The following is a 27,639-nucleotide window of genomic DNA, read 5'->3' as shown; positions in this document are numbered from 1 at the left end:
TCTTATTAAGAGCTAATTCGTTACAAGTTTCTAACAGTTTAAACAATAGTCACTTCTTTAAACTCTTTGGTCCCATGTGAATCAGAACAGTGAAATCTGCCGTTGGGCTCACCACAAACTGGTTTTGGTCTGATTGTGCAGGAAAGAACTGAGGCTTTAGTTAACAAAATGGTTAATAATATTGTCTCACCTGTGGGTGTGCTTCAAACACAGTATATTTTAAAGTTCCAAATAATTCTTACACATTTGGAATCAGCATTTTGAAAGTTTCAGAGCATAAAGCGCATTTAAATGCTACTAAAAGTTTTAAAAGTTTGATCTGCTTTTAAATAGGGCAGATCAATATAAACTTCTGTATTCTATATTGGGGTTGCTCAGGTTTGTAATATCAAAACCATCAGAAACTGTTGCTATCACACAAAACTCTCAGCCATTTGCTCTCTATTTTATTATTGACACTGGGTCTCCAGAAAAGAGCTCTAGCAGGCTGTTTAGAAGAGCGTGCCACTGCATAAGCATGTGCGCAGTATAGCATGCTCTAAACATGTGCGCAGTATAGCATGCTCTAAACATGTACACAGTATAGCATGCTCTAAACATATGCACAGTATAGTATGCTCTACCCTGGCACAAGCATGTGCACAGTATAGCATGCTCTACCCTGGCATAAGCATGTGCACAGTATAGCATGCTCTACCTGGCATAAGCATGTGCGCAGTATAGCATGCTCTACCCTGGCACAAGCATGTGCACAGTATAGCATGCTCTACCCTGGCACAAGCATGTGCACAGTATAGCATGCTCTACCCTGGCATAAGCATGTGCGCAGTATAGCATGCTCTACCCTGGCACAAGCATGTGCACAGTATAGCATGCTCTACCCTGGCACAAGCATGTGCACAGTATAGCATGCTCTACCCTGGCACAAGCATGTGCACAGTATAGCATGCTCTACCCTGGCATAAGCATGTGCGCAGTATAGCATGCTCTAAACATGTACACAGTATAGCATGCTCTAAACATGTACACAGTATAGTATGCTCTACCCTGGCATAAGCATGTGCACAGTATAGCATGCTCTAAACATGTGCACAGTATAGCATGCTCTAAACATGTGCGCAGTATAGCATGCTCTACCCTGGCATAAGCATGTGCACAGTATAGCATGCTCTAAACATGTACACAGTATAGCATGCTCTAAACATGTACACAGTATAGTATGCTCTACCCTGGCATAAGCATGTGCACAGTATAGCATGCTCTAAACATGTGCGCAGTATAGCATGCTCTACCCTGGCATAAGCATGTGCACAGTATAGCATGCTCTAAACATGTGCGCAGTATAGCATGCTCTAAACATGTGCACAGTATAGCATGCTCTAAACATGTACACAGTATAGTATGCTCTACCCTGGCATAAGCATGTGCACAGTATAGCATGCTCTAAACATGTGCGCAGTATAGCATGCTCTAAACATGTGCACAGTATAGCATGCTCTAAACATGTACACAGTATGGTATGCTCTACCCTGGCATAAGCATGTGCACAGTATAGCATGCTCTAAACATGTACACAGTATAGCATGCTCTAAACATGCGCACAGTATAGCATGCTCTACCCTGGCATAAGCATGTGCACAGTATAGCATGCTCTACCCTGGCATAAGCATGTGCACAGTATAGCATGCTCTAAACATGTACACAGTATAGCATGCTCTAAACATGTGCGCAGTATAGCATGCTCTACCCTGGCATAAGCATGTGCGCAGTATAGCATGCTCTAAACATGTACACAGTATAGCATGCTCTACCCTGGGGGCTGGCCAGTCTCTCACAACAAGACTTGGTATCTAGATGATTTTGGAAGGCATTTATATCAGCACAGATTGCTGGTAGAGATGCCTTTGAAAGCATGTTTAGAACAGAATCCTAACCACAGTTTGTGAGGTACTGATACACACACACACATACACACACACACACACACACACACACACACACACTATACATGTACACACACATAGTATACATGCATAAATCCATTCTAAAATACTCAGATACCATGTAAATAAAACAATGACTAAGATGGACTTTACTACCTTCCCCTCTTGAAGAGGTCAAATAAAAGTTAATTTTTAAATCTCATCCTAATTGCATGAATGTATATCAAAGGAAAAAAACTAGGATTCTAATGAAAGTGGTCAGTAATGGGATAGGAGGAAGAGCCTTAGCATACAAGAAGTAGACAGAGGAGCTCATACAACACACATATCACCAAGGGGGAGGTTCCAAGGAGAGCCCTGGCATGCACAGGTCCTAGCAGGCTTGGGCATTAGTGGGTTGGGGAGAGGCAGGAGGAACAGTGCCTTTTGGAGAAAATCATGGGAAGAAACCCTAGTCCTGTGTGTGCAGGAAGAATAGGAGTGGGAAGAAGGTAGTGGGTGTAGTTTGTATTTACAGGTGGTGTGCAGGTCTTTGCTGATGAATTATAGGGAGAGATAAGGCAATGAAACAGGCTTCTGGCTAAGCAGGTGCTGTTCATAAAGTCTCTTTCTTGAAGGAAACCTGCCAGGTTTCTGGTTTTTAGTGTGCTACATGAGAGGATCCCGTGAATTACTCAAGAGATAGTAGGTAATTTAAGATTTCTATATGTCAGAAGAGGATGCTTGCAGCTAACCATCAGACTGAACATGGGGACCTCAATGAAGGAGCTAGAGAAAGGACTGAAGGAGCTAAAAGGGTCTGCAACCCTATTGGAAGAACAAAATTATCAATTAACCAAACCCACCACAGCTCCCAGAGACTAAAACACTAACCAATGAGCACACATGGAGACACCCATGGTTCCAGGTGCATATGCAGCAGAGGATGGCATTGTCTGGTATCAATGGGAGGAAAGAAAGGCCTTTGGTCCAGCGAAGGCTCATTTCCCCAGTGTAGGGGAATGCCAAGGCACTGAGGTGGGAGAGGGAGGTTGGGAGTGGGAGCATCTTCATGGAGGCAATGGGAGGGTGAGGGGGGATGGGAGTGGGGGAAGGGGGCAACATCTGAAATATAACTATAGAGAATATCCAATAAAAAGAAAAAAGATAAAGAAAAGATCCCTGTATGAGTGTCAGAGGATTTGAGCTGCAGATATCCACAAGGCAGATAGCATTTGAAACTAAAGGCAAAATTAGTGAGAAGTAATAGAAGATAAAAATATGTCCCAAACTAAGATCAGACCATGGGTAGCATTCAGAAGCTGCTGTATATCACTTAAGACAGAGCAGCAGCTCTGTGGCCGGGGTGGAAGAGTCTGTTTGGTGTGATACCTTCCTGGCTGTGGCAGCATCTCACCTGCACACATGTCACGTGCTCGAAACATGCAGGCCCCTCCTGCCACTTCCTTGCTTACTACACTTCATGCACTTTGGTATGTTATATAATGGTATATGAAAGTATTTCCATGTGTTGAAAACAAAAAGATGATCCATCTTTGGCAAAGAATTTGGACAGTGAACGCAGGACTTAGCATTTTCAGTGATTATGATGTAAACTTTTAATTTACATTTTTAAGTTTCAAAGCAAAAGTTCTTTTTACAAAGAAGAATGATAAAAGCTTCACAGCTTGATATAAAATTTTAAGTCATGTAAGCTAAAGGACATGTGCTATGTGTATGACAATATGAAATTTTAAGACATCTTAAGTTAGAGGCTGTGTGCTAACTAAACTCTGGTTCTTAATTAATCCCTTCTTGTACTGACTCATTGTAGTGATGTGCATTGGGTAAACCAGCTCCACAGCTCTAGCATGTGTGCTGTATGTGCACATATAGAAAGCATGACTTACAGGCTCACATTGACTTTAAGGAAGTACTGTAATTATTTATGATGTGTCCCCTCTTAACTTGAAAGGTCTTTTGACATGTCTTTAAACTTAGTCATCAGTACCTGAAAATTTTAAACATAAAAGATAAGTTTTGCATTATGTTGATGAAGTATTAGAGTTTGTTCTGCAGTGCTTTATTTTGTTTTGCTTCTTTATCTGAAAAGTTTGCCCTTTTAGGGCATTTTTATGTAATAGTATTTGGTTGTCAGAACAGTTGTTAATAAGAAACTAGCAGTTGAATAGATTTCTTTCAACTGTGAAACAGTCTCCTGCATATTGCATTAAGGAAAGAAAAGCATAGGCTTTATGAGTAACAGAAATAATTCTAGGATGGTAGAATGTATTCACTCCTAAGGTTCATTGTGAAGAAGACAATGGTTCATGCATAAAGATGAAGGGACAGATTAGTGCTTGAGTTTATGGCACAGATGTTGTGGGGTTGCTCCATTAGCATAAAGGTTACTTACTCTTCCTTTGTTCCTGTGATGGGAAGAGCACAGCCCCTGGCACTGTGCACTGTGTGGGTCAGCTGCATGGAGTGTGGACAGGAAATGCGCACCTAATTCTCCTACAAAATTTGCAGTCTTGGCTTGCTTCTTGGGGGTGTACATAGATTTGTAACAGAACTTAGAAAGTCAAAAGCTAACTTCTTTTGGAATAAGAAAGTTTGTTTTTTTCTTTTTTTCTGGTTATGTCTCAAAGCATTTCATTTAATCAGTTTAAGTCCCATGTGTTCATGAAAGCATTTCTTAACTTTTCTAAGTTATTTCGAAAAGAGAGATTTTATATATGTATTTGTCTTTCATTTTCTTAGACTGCTGAGAAGTCAGGCCAGATTGAAAGATCGAAGAATGTGAGACAGAGACAAAATGATTTCAAGGTCAGTAGGGGTGAGAACGGCAACTCTTTAGAGCACTGGTCATTCTCTCCCGGCATCATTGTAGAATTCACAGTCAAAACATTTTCTTATCATTTGGGACAGTCTTTACTCCACCAGGTTGATGATCACAATGCAGTTTTGCTTTTCATTTTCTAGAAAATGATTCAAGAAGTAATGCACTCTCTAGTGAAGCTGATCCGGGGAGCTCTGCTCCCACTGAGCCTCCGAGAAGGTGATGGGAGGCAGTATGGTGGCTGGGAGGTTCAGGCAGAGCTCTCAGGGCAGTGGCTTGCACACGTTATCCAGACCGTAAGGTAAGTGGACACATGGGAGCCATGCTCATTGAAAGGGCTCTATGTTGACATACATTTGTTTGCTTTAGTGATTTGTAAAACAGTCAACACCACAGAGTATGATATGCTGCTCTAACATGTCAGTAAGGAATTTATTTTCTGTCTCTGTTTCTGATTCTCACCTATAATCCAACCAAGCAGTTCATAAGCATTTCTGGTGTATGTGCTGGGTGAGCGTGTTACACTGTATGAGACCCATCTGCTGCAGAGCCCTGTCAGTCCCTGCTGTGTTCTCCACTTTCAACCTGATGCTGTCACTCCTAAGCTCCATGAGGCTCAGGCCAGCCAGGGCTTCTTGGATCCCTGTTTTCTCACTTGTGTTGTGTTTTATTTATTTGCCAGGCTGACGTATGAATCACTGACTGCCCTGGAGATTCCCAATGACATGTTACAGATTATCCAGGACCTAATTTTGGATCTCCGTATACGTTGCATAATGGTGACATTGCAACATACGGCCGAAGGTATGTTAGAAAAAAAGTAATAACTTTTACTGGACAGTTACTTGAGCTGGCTGCCTTCCAACTTCCAAAGCCTTGAAAATAAAAGAGAGGGCTGGAGAGATGGCTCAGCGGTTAAGAGCACCAACTGCTCTTCCATAGGTCCTGAGTTCAAATCCCAGCAACCACATGGTGGCTCACAACCACCTGTAATGGGATCTGATGCCCTCTTCTGGTGTGTCTGAAGACAGATACAGTGTACTCATATATAATAAATAAATAAATTGAAAAAAGAAGATAAGAGAGAACTAGTGTTAGAGAAATTTACACCTATTTATTCATTTTTAACTGTAGAATAGAATTTTTTTCTTTTTTTAAAAGGTATCTTTTCAAAATAATTAGGATTTAAGACATTGTAGAAATGAAGGCAGATGTACTTAAGACTAATATAAGAATGCCTTTGTAATAAATTTTAAATAGAAACTGCTGGATATAAAATTATGTGTAAAATACGGTCCAGTTTAGAAACATGTAGATAGATTTTAAGTTAATTTTAAAATTCACATGAAATCACAACGTCATTAGCAGTGTTTATATATGGATATTAGAAGTTGCACATGCTTTTCTTTATATTTCCAGAATTTTCTATATAGAGCCACTGTTTTAGGGTATTATTGCTGTGAAGAAACACTGTGACCACAGTACCTCTTATAAAGGAAAACACTTAATTGGATCTGGCTTACAGTTCAGAGGTTCAGTTTGTTATCATGGAGGGAAGCATGGCAGCATGCAGGCAGACATGGTGCTGGAGAAGAAGCTGAGAGTTCTACATCAGAGCAGATGAACTGAGCTCAGGCTTAGCTTAGCTTGTAAGACCTCAAAGCTGGTACCCAGTAACCCACTTCCTCCAACGGAACCACACCTGTTCAAACAAGGCCACTCCTAATAGTGCTACTCCACTCCCTGTGAGCCTGTGGGGGCCATTTTCTTTCAAACCACTACATCCTCCAAAAGGCCACTAAGTTATTTTTTAAGTGACCTTTAAAGTATTAAGTATTTTTTTTAAAAAAACCAACAATGTTGTTATAAACAGCATAGGCCACTATCATCTGCCACTAGGATTCTAAGTGGGGAGGGCCTTGCACTGTATAATTGGAAGTTAGAACATGTCAAAGGAGAGAAAATGGCATCCAGGTAAGAAGCTAAACATTCCTCCAGCCTGCAACTGAGCAGACCTGCCCTGCTGAAAGTCATGGCACGTGTCACTCCCGCTGAGAGGCAGCCACCATTCAAGAATTAGAGAGATGAGAGAGGGACACAGCAGGAACCTAAGCTCAGAGCGGAAGCCCTGGAGCCCAGGGCTTGTTTTGCACATGTCTAGCACCGTTTTGAAGAATACTGAGTAAGTAATCACTGTTGTGAGGTAGCTTTTCTCCTAGTCTAGAAGCTCCAAATTAGGCTGTTAAAAATGAACACAGTGTACTGCATAAACATTTTGCTAGAAAGTATGAAGAAAACATAACTAAATCTACCAGTATTGAGTTTTATCTCTATTTTCACAAACATATGTAAAATCTTTCAAAGCTATAGCCCATAGGTGTTTTTGTCTGTTAAAGTTCACCAAGATATTGATAATAGAACGTATTTGTGTCCTTGTTTTCCATGTAGAAATAAAGAGATTAGCTGAAAAAGAAGATTGGATTGTTGATAATGAAGGACTGACTTCCCTAGTAAGTAGGAATATCCTTTTTATTAGTCATTAGTGTTTATTATATAGAATAAATACTTTATGTTAATAAGGATCATATTTGTTTTATATTGTACTGCTGATCACAAGCATCTAAGCGAGCTAAAGCAGCGCCTCGCTCTGGAGCCGCGTGGCCTGCAGCACACTTCCGTTTGCAGTCGTTGCTGAGACATAGAGAACACAGGACGAAAGGCACCTTTTCTCCTTCACAGTGGCCAGACAGCTTGTCATGCAGACAGCCAGGGTAACTGTCTGCCCTTGTGACTCTCTGTTCTGGTCTCTGTGGCTCTCCTGGTAGTTCCTTTGTACCATACTCTGCAATTTCTAAGCTGCCATAGCCACTGTCTTAAGAGGCCACTGGCCAGGTGTCCTCATGTCCCAGGAAAAGCTGCTCAGGAGCCTATCAGACAGTTTCCATCCTGTCTGTCTTTGTCAGGGAGAGACAGTAAGTTGTTAGGGGATGGAACTTCCAGTTTCTGCCAAGAATGAGTGGCTTTGCTCCAGAAGTTATAAGCCATTGATAAGCCAGGGGCAAGAGACCAGTTTTTTCCGGCATCCCTGCATAGGCTCTGGGCAGACTTATTTTGGAAGCTGTGGCTGATTCCAAAGTCAAGGTTCTGCTCCAGGTCAAGTAAATGGATTCAAGTGTAGTTCACACTGGACATGCCTACCTCCAGTGTCATGCAAGAGATGAGCTGGGAAAGTTTGTGATTTTTAATAAATCAGTTACAGTTCTATATAAAGAGAGGTATATATAATATTTAGCTCACCACTCTAAGGTATATAGAAGACTATAAGCATTGTTTATATTGATTATATGTTGAAGGCAGTTAAATATTCTACCTTCATTTTGTTGCTGTTTTAAAATGCTCTGACCAAAAGTAGCTTAGGGAGAGAGGTTTTTAGCTCACAGGTCCAGGCCGCAGTCCATCGTGGAGGGAAGTCGAGGGAAGGACTCCAGGCTGTTCTACACAGAATTGCCTTCAGTCAGAGAGCTCGCCTCACAGCCAGTGAGGTGATGTAGGAACTGTGGGGAAGGGTCTTGATGACTGGAAGCAGACTCTTATCCCATCAGCTTTCTAGTGTAGTTAAGAACAGCTTGTCTAGGGTAGTGCTGCCCACAGCACATGGTGACTTCCTCCACGGGCGGCTGCCGATCTCCTGTGTCAGGGGACTGTTAAAGCCAGCCAACAAGAAGATGCTGTGTTTTCTTAGGCTGTCTAACATAGTTACTGGAACGTCTCACGTTTCCTGTGTGGCTCATTCTCACACATGCCACTCTTCTGAGCACTGGTGACATAGAGGCACGTGTACCACAGTCCACTGTCTGACAGAACCTGCCCCAGGCTAGACCAGGGGTCTGTTTGTCCCCTTTATGCAGAAGGAGTGAGATGTGGCTTAGAAGTAAATGTGATTCTGTGCTGTAGCACACTTCACTACATCGTTTTTGACAAAGGGTTTTATTTGTTACATTAATGATTGTAGTAACTGGGGCCACCATGCTAATTACTTGTTTGAATTATTTTTTTTACTGTATCTTAAAATCTCATCCAGACAACTGTTTTCTAATCTTAACAAGCTTAAAGAGTGATTGGGTATTAAGCACAATGACATAGGTGTCGGAAGCTAGACATCAGCTTAGTGCCGCTTGTATCCGTCCCAGATTAGTTCTATGCCAAGGAAAAAAGCCATGTGTTCAATTTGAGAAAGTAGAAGTTCTCATTTCATTAAAAACAAAAAACTGGCTAACACATAGTCCTCTCGCACAAAGCAGATGCTGGCTTTAGATCCTTCTTATAATGGCCTGCCCCACAGAGCAGAGTTCTGCTGGATAGCCTGGTTATTATTGTAGAGGAACCCTGGAAAATAACTAGATGGATTATTAGGGAAGCACGGTCCTAGTCTGTTTATAAAATCAGACTTTCATAGTGCAGTTACAATCAAAAGATATTTTGTTTTGGATAACACACACACACACACACACACACACACACACACACACACACACACACACCACATGAGTATGCACAGGGTTAAAAAGAACTAAACCTAGTGGGTCACAAGAACAGACTACTCAGTAGTGCATCTGGAGTCAGCTAAGACATCCTCTAGTCAATGTGGGTGTGAAGGCAGCTGTCCTGGTAGGCTTGGTGCAGCGGACCCTTGTTGCTGTTCTTCAGAGAACTTTCTCAAGGACAAGAAGGTCAAGACTTAGAGCACAAGTCTGCATCCCAGCTCTGCACACTTCAACCCACTGTGCATGTGAACTCTGAGCCTCTGGAGGGGACAGAAAAAGTTAAGTGCCTTCAACCATTACCAAAACTCCTTCCCCCTTTCCCCGGAGACTTCTCCCTACATGGAAGCCATGCTGGCAGTCTACAGCCTTCCTGTGGCCCTAGGTCCTGTGGTGTCTTGTCCCCACTCGTGCTATGCCTAGACCTCTCCTCCTTTTCTCGGGGGCTTTGACCAGAGAAGCGCCTCCAGCACCATCTGTGAAGTTCACGGTTTTCTCCCTGATGTTTATTGTTTAAATTACTGTTTCATGTATATACAGTGAAGGAGGGAGGGAGGAAGAGAAGAAAGGAAAGAAAGATGGATCTGTGACTGTCATGTTGGTGTCTCTAGACTTGGAAAAGCATATGGTGAGAGTTCTGCCTGTCAGACTAGGATGCTGGGCTCTGTTCCCATTCTTCTTGCGCTGTCTTTGCTTAGATGTGTTTGCTTAGATGTGTTCTTTGACTTTGTATATGTAGAAAATGAGCAACATGACGTAATTGACTTTAAGGATCTTGTACCTCGTCTAGATGGTTGTTAAAACAATAAAAGGGGCGACCCACCTAGAAGATGCAATATGGTCCTCACATGTGAACAGTACCTTATACTTGCTCCTTGTCAGTTTTCTATGAAAAGGGAATTTTGATGAAAAAGGTTACTCAGTTCTAGATGAGTTAGAGAAACCTCAGTCTCAAAATGTATCTGTTTAAACCTTGCCTTTCTCAACCCAGTGAGCATAGACTTCTTCTGGTCAGATTGTATCTTCTTTTCTGTCCATCTGCAGATGTGACCTTTTTCCATGTTCCATAAATACATCTATTTAGCCTGTGCCATCTGTGATTGGGAGTATTGTTTTTTTTTTCCTCAGCCATGTCAGTTTGAACAGAGCATCGTTCACTCCCTGCAGTCATTGAAGGGTGTTGTCGATTGCAAACCTGGAGAAGCCAGCGTAAGTCTCTGTTCCCTTCCACCTGCTTTATCAGATCTTAAGATAGAGTCATTGCTATCCAAGAGCTGCTCTCTCTTACTAACAGCATTCATGTAGATGCCTATATAAACATGTTGAGTTCATGTCTGGGGGCAGGCTTGGCAGCTACAAAGTGAGTCCAGCAGATCAGGGTCCTTGTAGGCTCATTGAAGAACTGACTTGGGTATCATCAGCCAACTGTGGATCAGAACCACCATAGATAGACAGCCACCTAGGCTCGCCCTTCACAGTAAGGATGCCAGAGTGCTTTTCCATGGTTTAGCTTTTATATTTAACTGCAAGTAAAATGTCCTGTTTTCTCATCAAAATCAAAACATTTTTTCAATCTGAATTCTTCTTCACAGGTCTTTCAACAGCCTAAAACACAGGAGGAGGTTTGCCAATTGTGTATCAGCATCATGCAGGTGCGTGCAAAGTGAGGTAGGCTCCGAAGCCTTGTGCTGAGCTGTCACTCACCTGGGCAGCATTCACATCACTACTAAGCGTGGGTTACAGTCTCCTCTGTGCACTGAGTTCAGAGTAAGATGGGCCAGGGGAAGCTAAATGCATGGTTGGTTCTGTTGTAGTTTCAGCAGTGCCCGTGCGCCATTTCCACTATACTGTCCTGCCTGTGTCCTCCTGGCACTTTGTGTTCTGTTCCTTTAGATGCAGCTTTTGTCAGGAGTTGTACAGTAAAGTAGTTTGATTGGAGCCAGTGCTTTGTAGATACATGTGTGAAGTTGAGCATTTTTATGAGTAAATAAAGAAAAATAATGTCTTTCTCTTAAAATATGTTCATGAACATAGTAATGATTCACGAGAGGTACTGTTAATCTTTTGTCACTTCTATAGTTAGATGTTGATGGGTGTATGTTTCTACCATGTGGCATGTATACTCACCTGCACATGTGCACACATGCATACATTCTTATTAGACATACCTCTCCCCCAGACAGTTCTGCTTTAATTTATATAAATTGTTTTTTTCTTTTATTGGATACTTTCTTTATTTACATTTCAAATGTTATCCCCTTTCCCAATGATATCTGAAAATTCATATCACTGAAATTTGCTGTTTTAATCCAGGTTTTTATATACTGCCTGGAACAGCTGAGCACCAAGTCTGAAGCAGACGTAGATACTACTCAGTAAGTAAAAACGGACTTAATCTCATTGATGCATAAAATGTAAGCACACACATGCTGAGGTAGGTCGCACAGGAAGCCTAGGTTGGTGTGAATTTATTACATGCTTGGCTGCCCCTGTCTGTGCTCACTAGTCTTCTGGGTCCTTCTGATCTTGATAGGTACTTGCAGTCCTTTCTCAGCTGTTGCATGGAGTAGTAGAATTGTGCTCATTTTCATGGCATGCTGTTCTCTGGTTGACACTTGGCCTGTGAACTTCTGTGTGCTGTTTTACTGGATGACGCTTGGCATATAAACTCCTGTGCACCTAAGATTCCTGCTTTAGCACAGTATCAGATGAAAGTGTTTGAAATCTGGCTGCAATTTGAGAATTTTTCTGTTTTTTTGATATTAGCTTTTGCTCTTCACAATATAGAACTGTCACCTCCAATGACTGAATACGTTTTTTTAAATTTGTATGTATGTGCTCATGCCCAGTGTGCCTGCATGCATAAGGCACCTTGGGGACAGAAGTAGATACTGAGGCAGGATTCACTTGAACCCAGAGCTCACTGACCAACCATATACTTAGAGTCCAGGTGAGCTATCATACCTACCTGGTATTTAAATGGGTGCTAGAGCTCTGACTCTGCTCCTCATAATTGGGTACAACGGAACCCACATTTATCTCCCAAACTCCACATTTTTAATGCTTATAGGTCTTTTTCTTTATTTATTTTATTTATCTACATTCTAGTCATTGCCCCCAACTAAGTCCTCCCTCCCATTTGTCCTGCACCTCTCCCCCTTGCCACCACCTCTGACAGGGTGTTACCCCCTGCTAACCTCCCCTTCCCTGGGGCCTCAAGTCTCTCAAGGGCTAAACACACCTTCTCCTACTGAGGCCTGACCAGGCAGACCTCTGCTGAATGTGTGCCAGGGACCTTGACCCACCCCATGTATGCTCCTGGTTGGTGGCTCAGTCTCTGGGAGCTCCCTGGTGTCTGGTTTAGTTAACACTGCTGGTCTTTCTATGGGGTTGCTCTCCTCTTCAGTTTTTTCAATCATTCCCCTCATTTAACCACAGGGGGCCCCAACTGTAGACCAGTGATTGGTTGGGTGAAAGTATCTGCTTCTGTCTCAGTTAGCAGCTGCTAGAGTTCTCAGAGAACAACCATTACAGGCTCCCATCTATAAGCACATCATAGTATCAGGAAGAGTATCAGGCCGTGGTGCCCTATCATGAGATGGATCCCAAATTGGACCTGTCATTGGACCACCTTTCCTTCAGTCTCATCTTCATTTTTGTCCCTGCAGTTCTTTTAGACAGGAACAGTTCTAGGTCAGAAATTTTGGCTATAACTTAGTAACCTTGTCTCTCTGCTTGAGACCCCGTCTATCTACTGGAGGTGGACTCTTCAAGTCCCTCTTCCCATTATTGGGCATTTTCGCAAAGTCACTCCCCATTGAGTCTAAGAGTCTCTCACCTCCCTGGTCTCTGGTACTTTCCAGAGGGTCCCCCAACCTACCCCCCAATGTTGCTTATCTCCAATCTCTTGGCCCCTTGGGCTTCTCTCCTGCCCACCCTAACCTACCTGATCTTGTTCTCCTTTTCCAGGGCTTTTTTGACTTGACTTTCTATATGAGACTCATTATCAACATAATACTATGTTACTGTTCACAGCCCTGATCTCATTATTTAAATCAGTATTTTTTGTTACTTTGTTAAAATTTCTGTTTCATACATTGCTGGATTCTAAATATGTTGTAGCATTTCCACACTTTATCTTCTGCTGTGTTTATTCAAATATACTTCATATCAGTTAGTGCTATTTTAATTACCATTTGTATTTCAATTCTTTCCAGATTGATATCTTTTTATTTTATTTCTGTTTATTTCTATTTTAACATATTTTTTTATCATGTTAGATTTATGTATGAATTCCGGTCAGTCAAGATAATAAAAAGTTGTTAATGTGTTACTTATTATTCTGTTAAATCAGTAAATTAATTAATGGGTTAGTTATTCTGTTCTCCCTTTGATCTTGTTATGTTTTTGATTGCTTTTGAGTTATAAACTAATTCCTTAGCTCACTTATAAGTAGGTAACTCGGAAAGTGGGTTTCAAATTTTTTCCTGGAAATTCTAATAGGCAAAAACACTTTAATTATATGACTATTATTTGATATTTTGTCACTTAGTAATTTATTTTTAAATTTAATGCAGTCAGTTGAGTATTGAGAATGCCCCCAAACAAGTTTTATATGGCTCAGAATAAAAGATAGTCCTTCTTATTGCTTCTTTAGGATACTAATCATTAAATACAAAGAAAATCTACAGAGTTGTGTAGCCATTTCCATGAGAATATTTGGAGCCATTGGAATTCTGAGTCAGTTTTAATTGTGACTGTTCTCTTGTCTCTTCTGCATTTAGTCTTTCTGTTGATGTTTCTTCTCCTGATTTGTTTGGAAGCATCCATGAAGACTTCAGTTTGACGTCAGTAAGTAAAATGACAAGCGCAGAGGGTAAAGTGCGCCATGTTAAAGGGAGTGGCTGTGGTAGTCAGCCTGGGCCGGAAGCATCATCCATGTTAAGATGGCCACTGTGGCTGCTGCAGTGTAGTCTCGGACTGTATTAGGACGTATAAAGATGTCTGTGTATTTAACACTGAAAAAGTCTTTAGCTGGAGTTACATAAACAGACCCATATACCACCTGCATCTTGGGTGTTAAAAGGTGCCTTAGTTGTTTCCTAGGTGCTGCAGAGCTGCCTGGGTGGATGGGGTGGGAGGGGAGCAGAAGGCGTGACAAACTCAACTTTCTCTGCCTTTTTCTACAAGTCCCCTCTTTTATTTGAATGTAGGTTATGTGACAAAGCCCAAAGCAAATCCCTATAAGTAATGATGGGGCATTTTATCAACTGAAGTTCCTCTTCCCAGAGAACACTAGCTTGTATTAAACCAAAGCAAAACAAACAAACAAACCAGCAAGAACAAGTAGTAAGAGCTAAGGGAAGCCATGAGGTGGATTGAAAAAGCTGTTCCATGTGAATCTCAGAAGAAAGTGGGTAGATGGGATGGAGCTGAAGGATGGAGCCCTTGAAACTCAGAGGGTACTAGCCACCTGTCCCAACTATGCTTTTGTTTTCTTGGTCTCTCAGCAGGAGCCTTATTGATAAGTAGCCTTTCTAAGCTTTTTCCCTTCCCAACGCCCAGCAAACACTATGTAACCCATCAGCCATGCCCCAGCTGATTGGTGTGCACTCTAATGTGGAGTGCTACTCCAAGCCTCCCATCTGTCTCTAGGGCTAGAGAGGAGAGCAAGGTGGTTCCATGTGACCCATCTCCCATGAGGTACGGAGGTGCACTCAGTTGTCAGCGGTCTCCCAGTCCTTCTGAGAGGACTATCCAGAAGGAAATGGATAGCATTAGATAGCATTCTTCACTGCCTTGGGGGAAAAAAAGATCTAGATTTCTAGTCAGAAAGCTTTTTATTCACAGCCTCCAACTTTGAGGGCAAGACTGTTCCTTACTGATGCTGACTAGAGGTACCGGAGAAATATTATGTAAGGCTCATTCCTTCATAAACAGTGACTTTTATGGTCAAATGTATGTCTCTATACCAGGTACAAACAAGCTCCAGATTAACCATTCAAATTTAAGAATTAGACTATTGTTATTCTGTTCTCTTCCCACTTCCATTTCATAGGATGTTTCTCGTAACATAAATGAACAAAATGTACTTGCTAAGAGTTAGTCTTTAGGTTCCCGAAGCAGTTCTTCTCACTTTGGAGAAGCTCCTTAAATGTAATGGGGAAACCAAGTCAAAAGAGCTGGGGAACACAGCAGGAAAGATTTTCACGCTCGATCAACTAGAATGGAAGTTTTAATCCTAAATGAAGGAGTGGTAAAGGATGGGCTTGAAGCCAGTTGAAACATCTGAGGAGGTCAGCAGCATGTTTGGAGTAGCTGTTGCAGTCACTTACTTCGTGCACTGTAAGAGGAATGTGTTACGTATGGTACAGCAGAAGGTAGCAGAAGGGAACATGGCCTCACCATGTCCAGCTGGTTCATTCTCTCTCATTCTGCTTTGTATTCACTTTGGAAAAATAGTGCCATATAGACTATGACTTCCTCTGGCCTTTTTTATATTCCATTTTCTATCTAAAAGTTATTTCAGTGCCACCAGCAACAGCCTTTTGTTTTTCTGGGTTATTTTAATGGTACTCTAGACTTTTATGTATGTCTGTTGGTGACCAAAACTGACAGTAAGTAGTAGACTGCATTGTGCTGGAAATAATGTTAGGAAATTAGTGAAGAAGTGAGAAGATGGTGGGCATTTGGCTGAGCTCAGTATAATTACTAGAAGGTAGATTTGCTTGGTTATCGACTTCGTGACTTTAGTTCATCTGCTAGTCCCTGTGCCTCAAAGAGCAGAAACCTCTTGTTTTTCTGCATTTTCTCCCCTGGAGTACTTAACTGTAAATTACTCTGATTATGCACAGAAAGAGTAACCAAGTGTGGGTGAGAACTGTTCCTGGAAAGTGGTTTTGCCTTAGTTTTAGTCAAGGATCTCCACTGAAGGCCCTGGATGAGTCACCATTCCAGAGAACGCCTCCCACTTATAGCAGCACAGGCCCAGGCTGCCCTGAAGTGAGCACAGCAGCAGGGCAGGGGCCATTCCTAGAACTTTATTTACAGATACAGTTCTGCCGAACTGTGAAGAGCCACTGTATTCATTGGACTGCAGTTACAGTCTAATAGTTCTGTAAGCAATTGTTTAGGTGGACAGAGCCTTGAAGACTGTATCAGCAGGAGGCATCCTTCCCTCCCCCTGTCTTATGGATGCTGGGATGGACGTGGAATGGGACTTGGCCTCGGGACACTGAGCCAAGGAAGGAACAAGGAGCTCTTCAGATAGATAGTATGGCATTAAAGCATTCTCTCAAGTTGTAGAAGATTCATAAACCATTTTCTAATAGTTTCTACACTTTATGTAGTTATTCATAATATCAATTTGTGTACATAAAATATTAAATAAAACATTTGACTCTTTTCTTTGGAGGATATGAAGGATATTGGATGTAGAAGCCAGAGCCTTGAACATTCCGGAGAAGAATCCACTGTTGAGCCTCTACCACAAATTCCTGTCTAAGTCCCCAGTGTGGATGTAGTAACCGTTAGTGAGACTGTATTATGTGTCTCTGTGTGTTAATTTTAGGAAATAAGCAGCTAAGAAAAACAAGGACTTGGGTATTGATGTTAAAGGGCAGAAAGAAGCCTGTCACTGCGTTTAATACAAGATCAGAGTTATCTCTTAAATTCACCAGCACTATATAAACTTGTTATGGTCTGTTTGAATTATAGGAGCAGAGACTTTTAATTGTCCTGAGTAATTGCTGCTATTTAGAACGTCACACCTTCTTAAACATAGCAGAACATTTTGAGAAGCACAACTTCCAGGGAATAGAAAAAATAACACAGGTAAGTTCTGTGTAGACAGTAGGCAAGTCCACACTTTGCCACACTGTTGGCTCCCTGCATTTCAGTTCCCCAGGCCCCACACCCACTCTTTTACCCTCCCTATCTGGGAGTGATCTCCTTCCTCACTGTAAAATGTTAATGTAACACTGCTTTTCACTGGGAGTAAAGCTTTCTCATGATTGAACTGGTTTACTTAACCCTGTCTGATTATTCAAAAGTCAGGCAGGACAATCAAGGGAAGAAAGTTGAACCTAAATCGTTAAGAATCTTTCTCGTTTGACTCCTGATGGATTAAGCCTCAAGGCATTGCTAAGAGCAACCCTGATTCTAACTGCAAGGGATCACTTCCTGTGGATCCAACCTCTTCTTCTTGTCTGCTCCTCCTGACTGCAGCCCTCCTTTGCTCTGCTTCAGCACATCCTGTCCTCTAGCTTCTGCCCTTCGGGGCTTCCTGACTTAACTAGAACTTTTGCTAGCTTTGCGCTCGCCTGCTGGAAGTAGGCAAAAATGAGCATGTGCGTGCAGATCAGTGGAGCCAGTTTCCTGCTTTAGAATGTTCAATGTCTTGTTTATAGTTTTTCAAATAAGCAGAAAAGGGGGGAAGATGAAGTTTCTTGTTGCTAAAGGTTGGCTAGTTCCTGAGCAAAGTTTATCAGATTTCTGGGTAAAGCAGCCACTGTCTAATGCCAGCACACTTTTCTCAGTGAAGAAAAGGAGAAAGATAATCATCTTGTTAATCACATAATCAGAGTTTACTCTCAGTGGACGATCTACTTTTTATAAATGATGCTTCCAGTTCATAAACTAATGTGGTTTTTTTTTTTTTTTTAAATGAAAATGTCAGAGTGGGTGGTTCTATCTTGTTTTCCTGCCATTCGTAAAGATTAATCATCCTGCTGATAAATGTTGTGACTTGAGCTTTGAGGTCAAATGTCTAGTTTATTTCCAGAAAGTTTTCATGTTCATAATTACAAGATCTATGCAAGGGGGAAGGGCGCTTTGTTTTTATTCAGTAAAGTAGTAATGTGACTATATATACATATGCAGAACTTTATCATTACAATGTGTGATGTCATTGAGAACTGCACATGAAAGAAGCAGTGCTCAATTTTTCTCTTTAGTATCATGAAGAGATAAAGCAGAAATCATGCTGCTTCACTTATACTATTAAGAAGGAAATTAAACTAATATAAAGGAAGGTTTTTGATCTCTTTTCCAGTCTGTCTGAATCACCGAGAAAGATAATATGAAGACACAGGGACAGCTCAGAATAAGCAATAGGCTTTTTGACCACTCACCATTATGAGTTTAAAAAATTATTTCTTGCATGTCTTTAAATGATTCAGTTGTGGCTGCAGTGAATAGAGTAGAGCGATTTGGACCTCAGCACACCTGCTTGCTGGGTTGTGTGCCATGTGCCAAAGCTTATTTTCACGATATCACGCAAGGAAAACCCACTTGCTCTGAAGAAAAAAACGGGTCACTCATACATAGCCCTCATTTTTCACAGTTCATGATATACCCAAGGAATGAAACTGATTGATTAATATGTGTCATATTAACCTGTGGCTGAGTGGTGATTCATTAGGCAAGAGTATCCCAGTGAGGGACTCACTGGTCTCTGTACTTCTGGGGGAAAGGCAGCAAGTGCTATGTGCTTAGAAAGTTCCACCTACTCACCTATTTTCTTGTTGTATTTACAAAAGACCTAATGATGCACACACACTGTTAATTGATTCTTTGTGAGTTTTACATCACGCTCTTCAGTCATCTCCTCATCCCAGCATATCTGCCCTTCACTCTTATAACCTGCCTCCCAAAATAAAAACTACACACAAACAAAAACGAAGCATAGAAAAATATCTCAACATGGAAGGATGAAAATGTCACAGTGTGTCCCACAGTATATTGCTTCTGCCCGCACACCTTCACTTACAAATGTTTATTTTCAATGACCTAATTATATTTTTGAAAAAGAGAAATCAAAATCAAAATCATCTTTAATGTGCTAGACAAAGTATTTATTCAATAAGACAGACTTGTCCCATCACCCCCACAGTAAGCCTAGACCTGCAGCAGTGGCCATCTCGCTGCCATGGCTAGCCCCAGCAGCGACGCCTCACAACTCTCTTGCTACGGACTCTGCTCAGTCACAATTTCCAGTAACCCAGTAAAATCAAAACTCTTGAGGCTTCTAATTTATCAATCAGGTTTATATCAGTAAATTCTCACTCCACAAAACATCCACACAATAAACTCAAAGCCAATTGATATAAACTACCCAACTAGGTAAGGGATTATGCATCCCATATAAGATATCCATAGCCACCTGTAGCTATTTAAAGTTTCACAGGTATGGGTCGCACTTCCCCTTCTCCGTCTTTCTCCTCTCTGTTCTCTAAAATTCCCAGCTCACCTTTTTTTTTTTTTTTTTTTGCTGCCCAATCAGACCTTTCTTTATCTTGTGCCTGCCCTCACCTGCATATAGACATTAACCCACATAGACCTGTTCCTGATTACCCCCAATACACACATAGTTGGACCCATATCACATCACTGCCCCCACACTGATAAGCTCCCCTCACTGACTTCACACGGGACAGCAAGATTTGTAAGCTCCTGGTAATAAATAGCCACGTTCTAGGGAGACATAATCACATTGTGTTTGATCATCATTTCCCAACATAATTTTAATTGTAAAATATGCATTTGTATACTTTAATTTCATGCCTTTTCTTTTGTAAAATGACTGCTTTTACATTTTTATTGCCTATATTATAGAAGAGATAGCTAGGAAGCATTTAGAGACCAAAGGAGAGACAGAGGTTTGTTTTGAGGATGGAGACCAGAAACAACACAGATCAGATTCCTCAGGAGCATTTGTTGAGAATATCAGATGTGTATGGTGGATAAGCCTTAGCATGTTGTTTTATTGTGGCAGTTGTGATGATGTAATTCCACAGACGTTGTGGGGGCATATGTTAGATGTAATTAATCTTAGGAAACAAAGTTATACAACTGATTTTTACACAACTGATTCTATAGACAAATAAGTTGAACAAATGTGTTTCCTCCTATTGAATGTTGAGCTAAAATTTTGACCCTATATAGTTGTCTCATATTACTTCTATATATGGGAAAGGCAAAAAGATATACATGAATAGCTATGGGGCTGAGACTGTCACTCAGCAGTATAGTAGGTTTTCTTACCTAATGGTTCCATCCATAGTACCGGGAGAGAGACGAGAGAGAAGAGGGAGTGAGGTGGGTGGTGGGATAGGAGAATATACATTAGTCAGGTCAGGAATCCGTGATTGGCAGTATGTTCTCCGGTACAGACTTCAGAAAAGAAGATGTAAGGTTCAGGCACAGGACAAGGTTTCAGAGGTAAGAAAGCCTGGACTGCCTTCTGTGTCCTCAGAAAGCTGTGATGGGATAAAACAAGTGAGCAAAATGGCTGATGCTCCAGGGCAGGGTGTGAGGCTCTCACACTAGAATCCTTGGATCTGTGCCCTACCAGCATCATCTCCATGGTGCTTGTGCATCATGTGATCTTTGCTTCCTCATCCTGGCAGTTTCCTTAAGTGATCAAATCTACCACTGCTGCCTGTGATGCCCCGATCCATAAACCTTACACCTCATCCCTAGACTTGACCATTTCCTACCACACATCTTCTCTAGAATGTTACAGTGGATTTCGAACCAATTGAACTGCACCCCAAGTCAAGACCACCTTCCCTTTTCTGTTGATGGTTTTCCTGTCATAGACAGTCACCATTGAGTCAGCCAGCCAGAATTTTCATTGAATTATGTGGCTGTTTAAGAGGGAAAATGCTAATTATGCATAGTTATAGAGTACAGTGTATTGTTGCAATATGTATTTGTGTATATGTGGTCCAAAGACTCATTCGGGTTAATTGGCATCTCCATCTGCTCATGAACTAGATTTTGTGGTGAGAACATTAAAAGGGAATTCTGAGTAATTTTGAAAGCTAAAACATAGAATCCTTAAGATACTCCATACAGTAGTTCCATGAAACATATTCTTCCAGTCTGAAACTTTGTCTTTTATCAAATTTATCATCATCATCATCATCATCATCATCATCATTATCATCACTTTTAATATCCAAATCATCCTTCTTAGAATATCCGGTGAGCTTCCAGAAACAAATCTGATGCTGTGGTTCTTCTTTCTTCCTATATTCATGCATCTCTCCTTGCTTGAAGAACTAAACCTAACTGCCCCGAGCTGGAGTTTGTGGAGGACTATCATCCATCTCCCTGACTTTACAGTGCTATCCTTCAGCTCATCAGATTCACCCATCTTGTCTACTCATTTGTTCTTTCAACCACACATTGAACACCAGCCTCCTGTGCTCTGCTGAAAGAACATCTGATGTCTTACTCTGTCTGTAGAATGCCCTTTTGGTCAACCAGCTTGCCAGTCTTGTTGTCCTCTGAGCCATTGCAGATGTAGAGATTTTATCTTGTATCGAGTAGAACAGACCATGGTCTTTTCATCAGAGGATGTCTCCTTTTCTCCACTGGATGGCCCCTGGCCGTACATTCTAATGCTCATCAACCTTGAAACCTCCTCACCTGCTCCAGTTGGTGGGGGACCCACATGAAGACCAAATCACAAATACAGGTGATTCATTCTTTGAATCTTTTCATAAGCAAGTGTATGTTGTCTGGATTAGGTACGGGGTTGACATGTCTCTGAGGTTGCATTTCTGTAGATACTTTGCAGTGATCTCAGGTTTCAGGGTGACATTTCAGAACTCATACTGAATCTTTATGGGACAGTAAGGCCTCCCCCATACTCACTCAGAAACTGGTAACTCTTGCAGCATGCACCTAGGCATGCATAGCACTGTCAGCCTAGCTTGGAGCTTAATTATCCACTGCAGCTCAAACTCGGTTCAGATCCAGTAAAATTTCTACTTTTGCTTGTTTACTTGTTGCCATTTCTCTCATTGTTCATCCAGCAATATGACAACAATACAAAGGACACCCACTGTGGTGTTCCACTTTAGTGATCTCACCCAAGGGCATCCTGTTCTAACAACCGGCCTGCGGCTACTCTGGCTTCTTCCAATCACATGTCTGCATGACTGAGAGATGTAGGTGGTCTGTCCACTTAAATTTCTATAGGTTTGTATTCTAAGGCCTCCTAGAGCTCGTCTGTCTTCCCCATTTCTAACTTCAGCTTTAGATTTCTTGGTGCTTTGAAAGACAGCTTGCCTTTCAGTTCAGTATCTTTGGAAATTATATATCCTGTTGTGATACAATCATATTCTGTGACCTTCTCTAACTCCCCTCTGAAGTGTTTTCACTGTGTTCTGTGTTTGCTGTTGCTCCCACCACTGCTTGGTGGGTGCTTTGGTTCCCATCTGGCGTACTCCTTAGATGAGCATTCCACTTCCCTGTCAGCTTCTTCAAGTTCATCTTTGGAGTTCAAGAAGCCTGTGTCCCTCAGGAAAAGGATGTGAAAGAAGATTGACCATGTACCACTACACATCAGTGAGCCAGCACACTGATGTTGTCAAATAGCAGTTAGTCACTTGAGTACCACTGAGACCAAGGCCCCTCCTACAAGGTGGATACCAAGCTCTGTCTGTTTTGTTAATACTGCCAGTAGGAGCCACAGTTGGTGTGTGCTGAACTGTGCCTAGATCTGTGCCTGTAGAACTCACACCAGGACTCTCTAGTAGCACCTTTGATGTATTGTCTGAACCATGAAAGAACAAAAGCTGTTTTCTCCACAGAGTGACGCTAAGACAAACTCAGACTGTTCAACACTTCAAATACACGTCTCAGTAAGGCAGCCGTGATTGGAAGAAGCCAGGTAGCCACAGGCAGGTTGTTAGAACAGGATGCCTTTGAGTGAGATCACTGAAGTGGAACACCACAGTGGGTGTCCTTTGTATTACTCATCATTGGCTATTGAATATTTATACTGACAGTTTGGTCTTTCTACAGAACATAAAGTTTAAAGGATTTTAAAAGACAACGAATAGTCCATAGATGGGACTTATTTCTTACTGTGCAAAATAGCCACACTAATAGTTGTCTTTATTACTGACATAGATAAGACAGAAACCTGAACTATGTAGAAAAATTCTTTTAAAAATGTAATAGATACTTCCATTTTTTTTTTTTTTTTAAATTTCTTCTTCGCTCTCGACTTGGCATTTTAACCCCACGTCTTGTGTTGTAGGTTAGCATGGCATCACTGAAAGAACTGGATCATCGACTGTTTGAAAATTACATTGAGCTAAAAGCAGATCCTATTGTTGGATCCTTAGAACCTGGGATATATGCCGGCTATTTTGACTGGAAAGACTGTCTGCCTCCAGCAGGTAAGTCTAGGAGCATTCTCAGCTCCTCCAAATGGAGATAGGTATAGATAGGTTTCTGTGAATCAAGATATATTTAAACTATTCATCTTCATATTCATTCTTTTCTGTTTTTACCAAAGACACGACCATTGTGACCATTGTTACTTTTACTTATTGGTTTAAATCATTTTTAAACTATTTTTTCTTTTTAAAAATTTATTTTCTCATATATTACATCCCAATTGCAGTTTCCCCTCCTACTACCTCAAGTCTACCTCTCAATAAAACATACATACCTCATCTTTCCCTGAGATCCATCCTTCCTCTACCTCCTCTCAGAAAGAAGCAGGCATCCCAGGAACATCAACCAAACTCAGTAAACAAGCTACAGTAAGACCAGGCACATGCCCTCATGTCAAGTCTGGACAAGACAATTCAGTAGGAAAGGGGTCCCAAAAGAAGACTAAAGAATAAGAGACTGTTCCCACCCCCACTGTTAGGAGTCCCACAGGATTACCCAGCTACACAACCATGACATTTATGCAGAGGACCTAGGTCAGACCCATACTGGCTCCCTGATTTCTGTAACGCCCGCCTTCCTATCCCCCATGACTTCTGGTTATTTGATTCTGTGGGCCATGTTATTGTAGTATCCTTGACCCATCTGAATCCTAGAACCCTTCCTTCCTCTCCTTGTCAGGTCTCTCTGAACTCCACCTAATGTTTGGCTGTGGGACTCTGCATCTGCACCCATCAGTTGCTAGATGAAATCTCTGGTCTCTCTGATGACAAATATGCTAGGCTCTGGTCCCAGCATGTGTTGCAGTCAGGACCAACTGTATGTCAAAGGATTTCTGGCTGGGTTGATGTCCAATCCCTCTACTTGAGGCCTAAGCTGGTTAAAGGTATCTTGTCCCCCATTACTAGGAGTCTTTGCTAGGGTCACCTTCATAGACTGGATGGAGTTTCCATTGCAGACGATTTCTACCTCACCCCAGAAATATCCCCAGTTCCAGTCATCTCTGCCAGTATTCTCTTCCCCATCCTCCTACCCAATCCCTCTTATTCCCATCCATACCCACCCCCAGTCCACCCACAAAATCTGTTCTGTCTCCTCTTCCCGGGGAAATCCTTGCAGCACCACTTGAGTCTTCCTTATTGTTTAGCCTTTCTGGGTCTGTGGATTGTAGCATGATTATCCTTTCTTTACAGTGATATCCACTTACAAGTGAGTGCATTACCATGTTTGTCTTTCTGGGTCTGGGTTACCTCACTAAGGATGTCTTTCTCTAGTTCATTCATTTGTCTGTAAATTTCGTGTCATTTTTTTTTTAACAACTGAGTAATATTCCCTCTACAAATGTACCACGTTTTCTTGTTGAGGGACATCTAGGTTGTTTCTAGTTTCTGGCTATTACAAATAAAGCTTCTATAAACATGGCTGAGCAAGTGTCATTCTAGTAGGATGGAGTGTCGTTCAGGTGTGCTATAGTTTACCTACAGTTTACTGTCCTACAGAAGTGCTATAGTTGGGTCTTGTGGTCAATGGATTCCGATTTTCTGAGGAACCACTATTATTGATTTTCATGTCTGTACAAGCACTAGAGGAGCCTTCTCATTCCTCTACATTCTTGCCAGCATGAGCTATCACTTGAGCTTTTGATTTTAGCCATTTTGAGGGGAGTAAGATGGAATCTCAGAGTTGTTTTGATTTGCTTTTCCCTGGTGGCTAAGGATGTTGCACATTTTATTAAGTGTTTCTCAGCCATTTGAGATTCTTCTGTTGAGAATTCTCTGTGTAGATCTGTATCCCATATTTTAATTGGATTATTTGGATTTCGGATATTTAGTCTATTGAGTTTTTTATCTATTTCAGTTGTTGGACTTCTATCAGATGTGGAGTTGGTAAACATTTTTCTGTCGGCTGCCACTTTGTTCAATGGTGACGTTTTTTGCCTTACAGAGGGTTTAGAGTTTCAGGAAGTCCCATTTATTAATTGCTAATCTTTGCCTGTGCTATCCAGGTCCTGTTTCAGAAAGTTGTCTCTATAGTGGGATTTTCATGGAACACCAGCTGTTTACATAATGACACTTTAAATACGTTAATGCGTTAATGCTTAGGTTTCTTAGTGTTTCCATAGGGCAATGTCCCAGCCAGCTGTCTAAAGTTAACCTAACTAACTAGCCTACTGAAAGGAAAAGTCACAGGGCACCAATGTTGTGAAAGGATAACGATCCGAGTCACGGCACCAATGTTAGGGGAAGGATGAAGAGAGTGGGGGGCATATGGCCCATGGAGATGCGGCGAGGCCTTAGGGCAAGGGAGATGCCTCTGAGGGGTCCATGTTGGGAATCCCTTCCCTGAGGGACCAGCCACACAACAGTATAGTACGGAATAGAGTTTATTCAGGTCATGGGAGAGTTAAGAGGGTGGTAGAGGCAGAGAGAGAGAAGTAGAGGAGTAGAGGCCGGCCATGAGCATGTGGGACAGAGGGGGAAGGGAAGAGGGAGGCTGCAAGAGCACAAGGGCAAGAGAGGCCAAGAGAGAGAGAGAGGAGGGGTCAAGCAGCTCCTTTTATAGTGTCAGGTCACTGGGGTGGAGCATACCTGGCCACTGCTGGGTAATTGAGGGGTGGGGTATACCTGGCTGTTGCTAGGTAACTGAGGGGTGGGGTTTACAGAATCCCAACACCTACAACCCTCCACATGTCCAAAGTTTTACCTCCCTGTACCCGTTCACAACAGTACCGCACCATATTCTCCTGAAAAATCTTTCGCACCAGCCTTCTTCTCCCAGAGACCCTCTCTACCTGGACGCCCCGCTCTCCTCCAGTACAGCAGTCAGCAGTTGACATTACAAAGACACACCTCACACAATGCACCCCAACATGTCTCCTGTGCAGTTCATTCAAGGCTATGAACTTTTTATTCTGCCAGGTTCAGTGTATCTGGTTTTATGTGAGGCCATTGATCCATTGGGTTATGGGCAGTGATAAAAATAGACTCAACAGATATTTATAAAATATTTTGCCCAAACACAAAAGAATATACCTTCTTCTCAGCACCTCATAGAACTGTCTCCAAAACTGACCACATACTCAGGCACAAAGCAAGCCTCAACAGATAATTGAAATAACCCCCTGCATTTATCAGACCACCATCAATAACAGAAAAAATACAAAGTTTACACACTAATGGAAACTGAACAACTTTCTGTGAATGAAAAATGGGTCAAGACAGAAATAAAGACTTTGTAGAATTCAATGAAGATGAATACACAGCATCCCTAGACTTATGGGACACAATGAGAAAAAGTGGTGCTGAAAGGAAAGTTCATAGCACTAAGTGCCTGCATAAAAACAATCAGATAGACCTCATACTAGCAACTTAATCGCATACCTGAAAGCTCTAGAACAAAAAGAAATAGGCACACCCAAGAGGTCAACTGAAGGTGAAGAGATCAACTGAAGGTGAAATCAACAAACTGTAAACAAATAGAACAATACAAAGAATCAATGAAATAAAGAGCTGGTTCTTTGAGAAAATCAAGATAAACCAATTCCTATTGAAACTAACTTAAAGACACAGAAAAAAAAATATCTACCACGTTCAACTAGGCTTCATTCCAGAGATGCAGCAGTGGTTCCACTAACAAAAATCACTAAATGTATTCCACCATATAAACAAACTGAAAAAAAAAATACACATGACCATCTCATCTGATGCAGAAAAAGCTACCTCTTCATGATAAAAGTTCTAGAAAGATTAAGGATAAAAGGGTCTTACCTAAACATAATAAAGGCAGTCTATAGCAAGCCAATAGCCAACATCAAATTAAATGAAGAGAAATTCAAATCAACTCCTTGAAAATCAGGAACAAGACAAGGCTGTCCACTTTCTCCATATCTATTCAATATACTCGAAGTTTTATTTAGAGCAATAAGACAAGTGAAGGACATGAAGAAGATACAGATTGGAAGGAAAGAAAAGTCAAGGTATCATTATTTTCAGAAGATTAATAGTATACATAAGTGACCCTAAAATTTCTGCTAGGGAGTTCCTGCCTCTGCCAGGAGACGCCTAGCCGGGCTGAGCTGAGTCAGAGGGAGACCCCGGTGCAGGGTGCAGGAGAGCTTCAGGAGAGGCGATCTCTTCCC

The 27,639-nt window shown here is 41.6% G+C and overlaps 1 protein-coding gene across 1 annotated transcript in view; it reads left to right on the top strand.

The window, feature by feature from the left end:
• EXOC2 (exocyst complex component 2) overlaps positions 1-27,639 on the top strand; it is a 145,547-nt gene that overhangs the window by 84,418 nt on the left and 33,490 nt on the right. Inside the window, exons 14-23 of the mRNA XM_080917705.1 lie at positions 4,686-4,751; positions 4,908-5,065; positions 5,447-5,568; positions 7,213-7,274; positions 10,434-10,514; positions 10,898-10,957; positions 11,619-11,680; positions 14,090-14,156; positions 17,022-17,138; positions 23,362-23,503. Of these exons, the coding sequence (XP_080773831.1) occupies positions 4,686-4,751; positions 4,908-5,065; positions 5,447-5,568; positions 7,213-7,274; positions 10,434-10,514; positions 10,898-10,957; positions 11,619-11,680; positions 14,090-14,156; positions 17,022-17,138; positions 23,362-23,503 (937 nt within the window). The remainder of the gene's footprint in view (positions 1-4,685; positions 4,752-4,907; positions 5,066-5,446; positions 5,569-7,212; positions 7,275-10,433; positions 10,515-10,897; positions 10,958-11,618; positions 11,681-14,089; positions 14,157-17,021; positions 17,139-23,361; positions 23,504-27,639) is intronic.

This window comes from Micromys minutus (assembly GCF_963924665.1).
Source record: "Micromys minutus genome assembly, chromosome: 6".
NCBI lineage: Eukaryota > Metazoa > Chordata > Mammalia > Rodentia > Muridae > Micromys > Micromys minutus.
The sequence above is the reverse complement of the archived record's forward strand: the minus strand, read 5'-3'. Positions and strand labels throughout refer to the sequence as shown.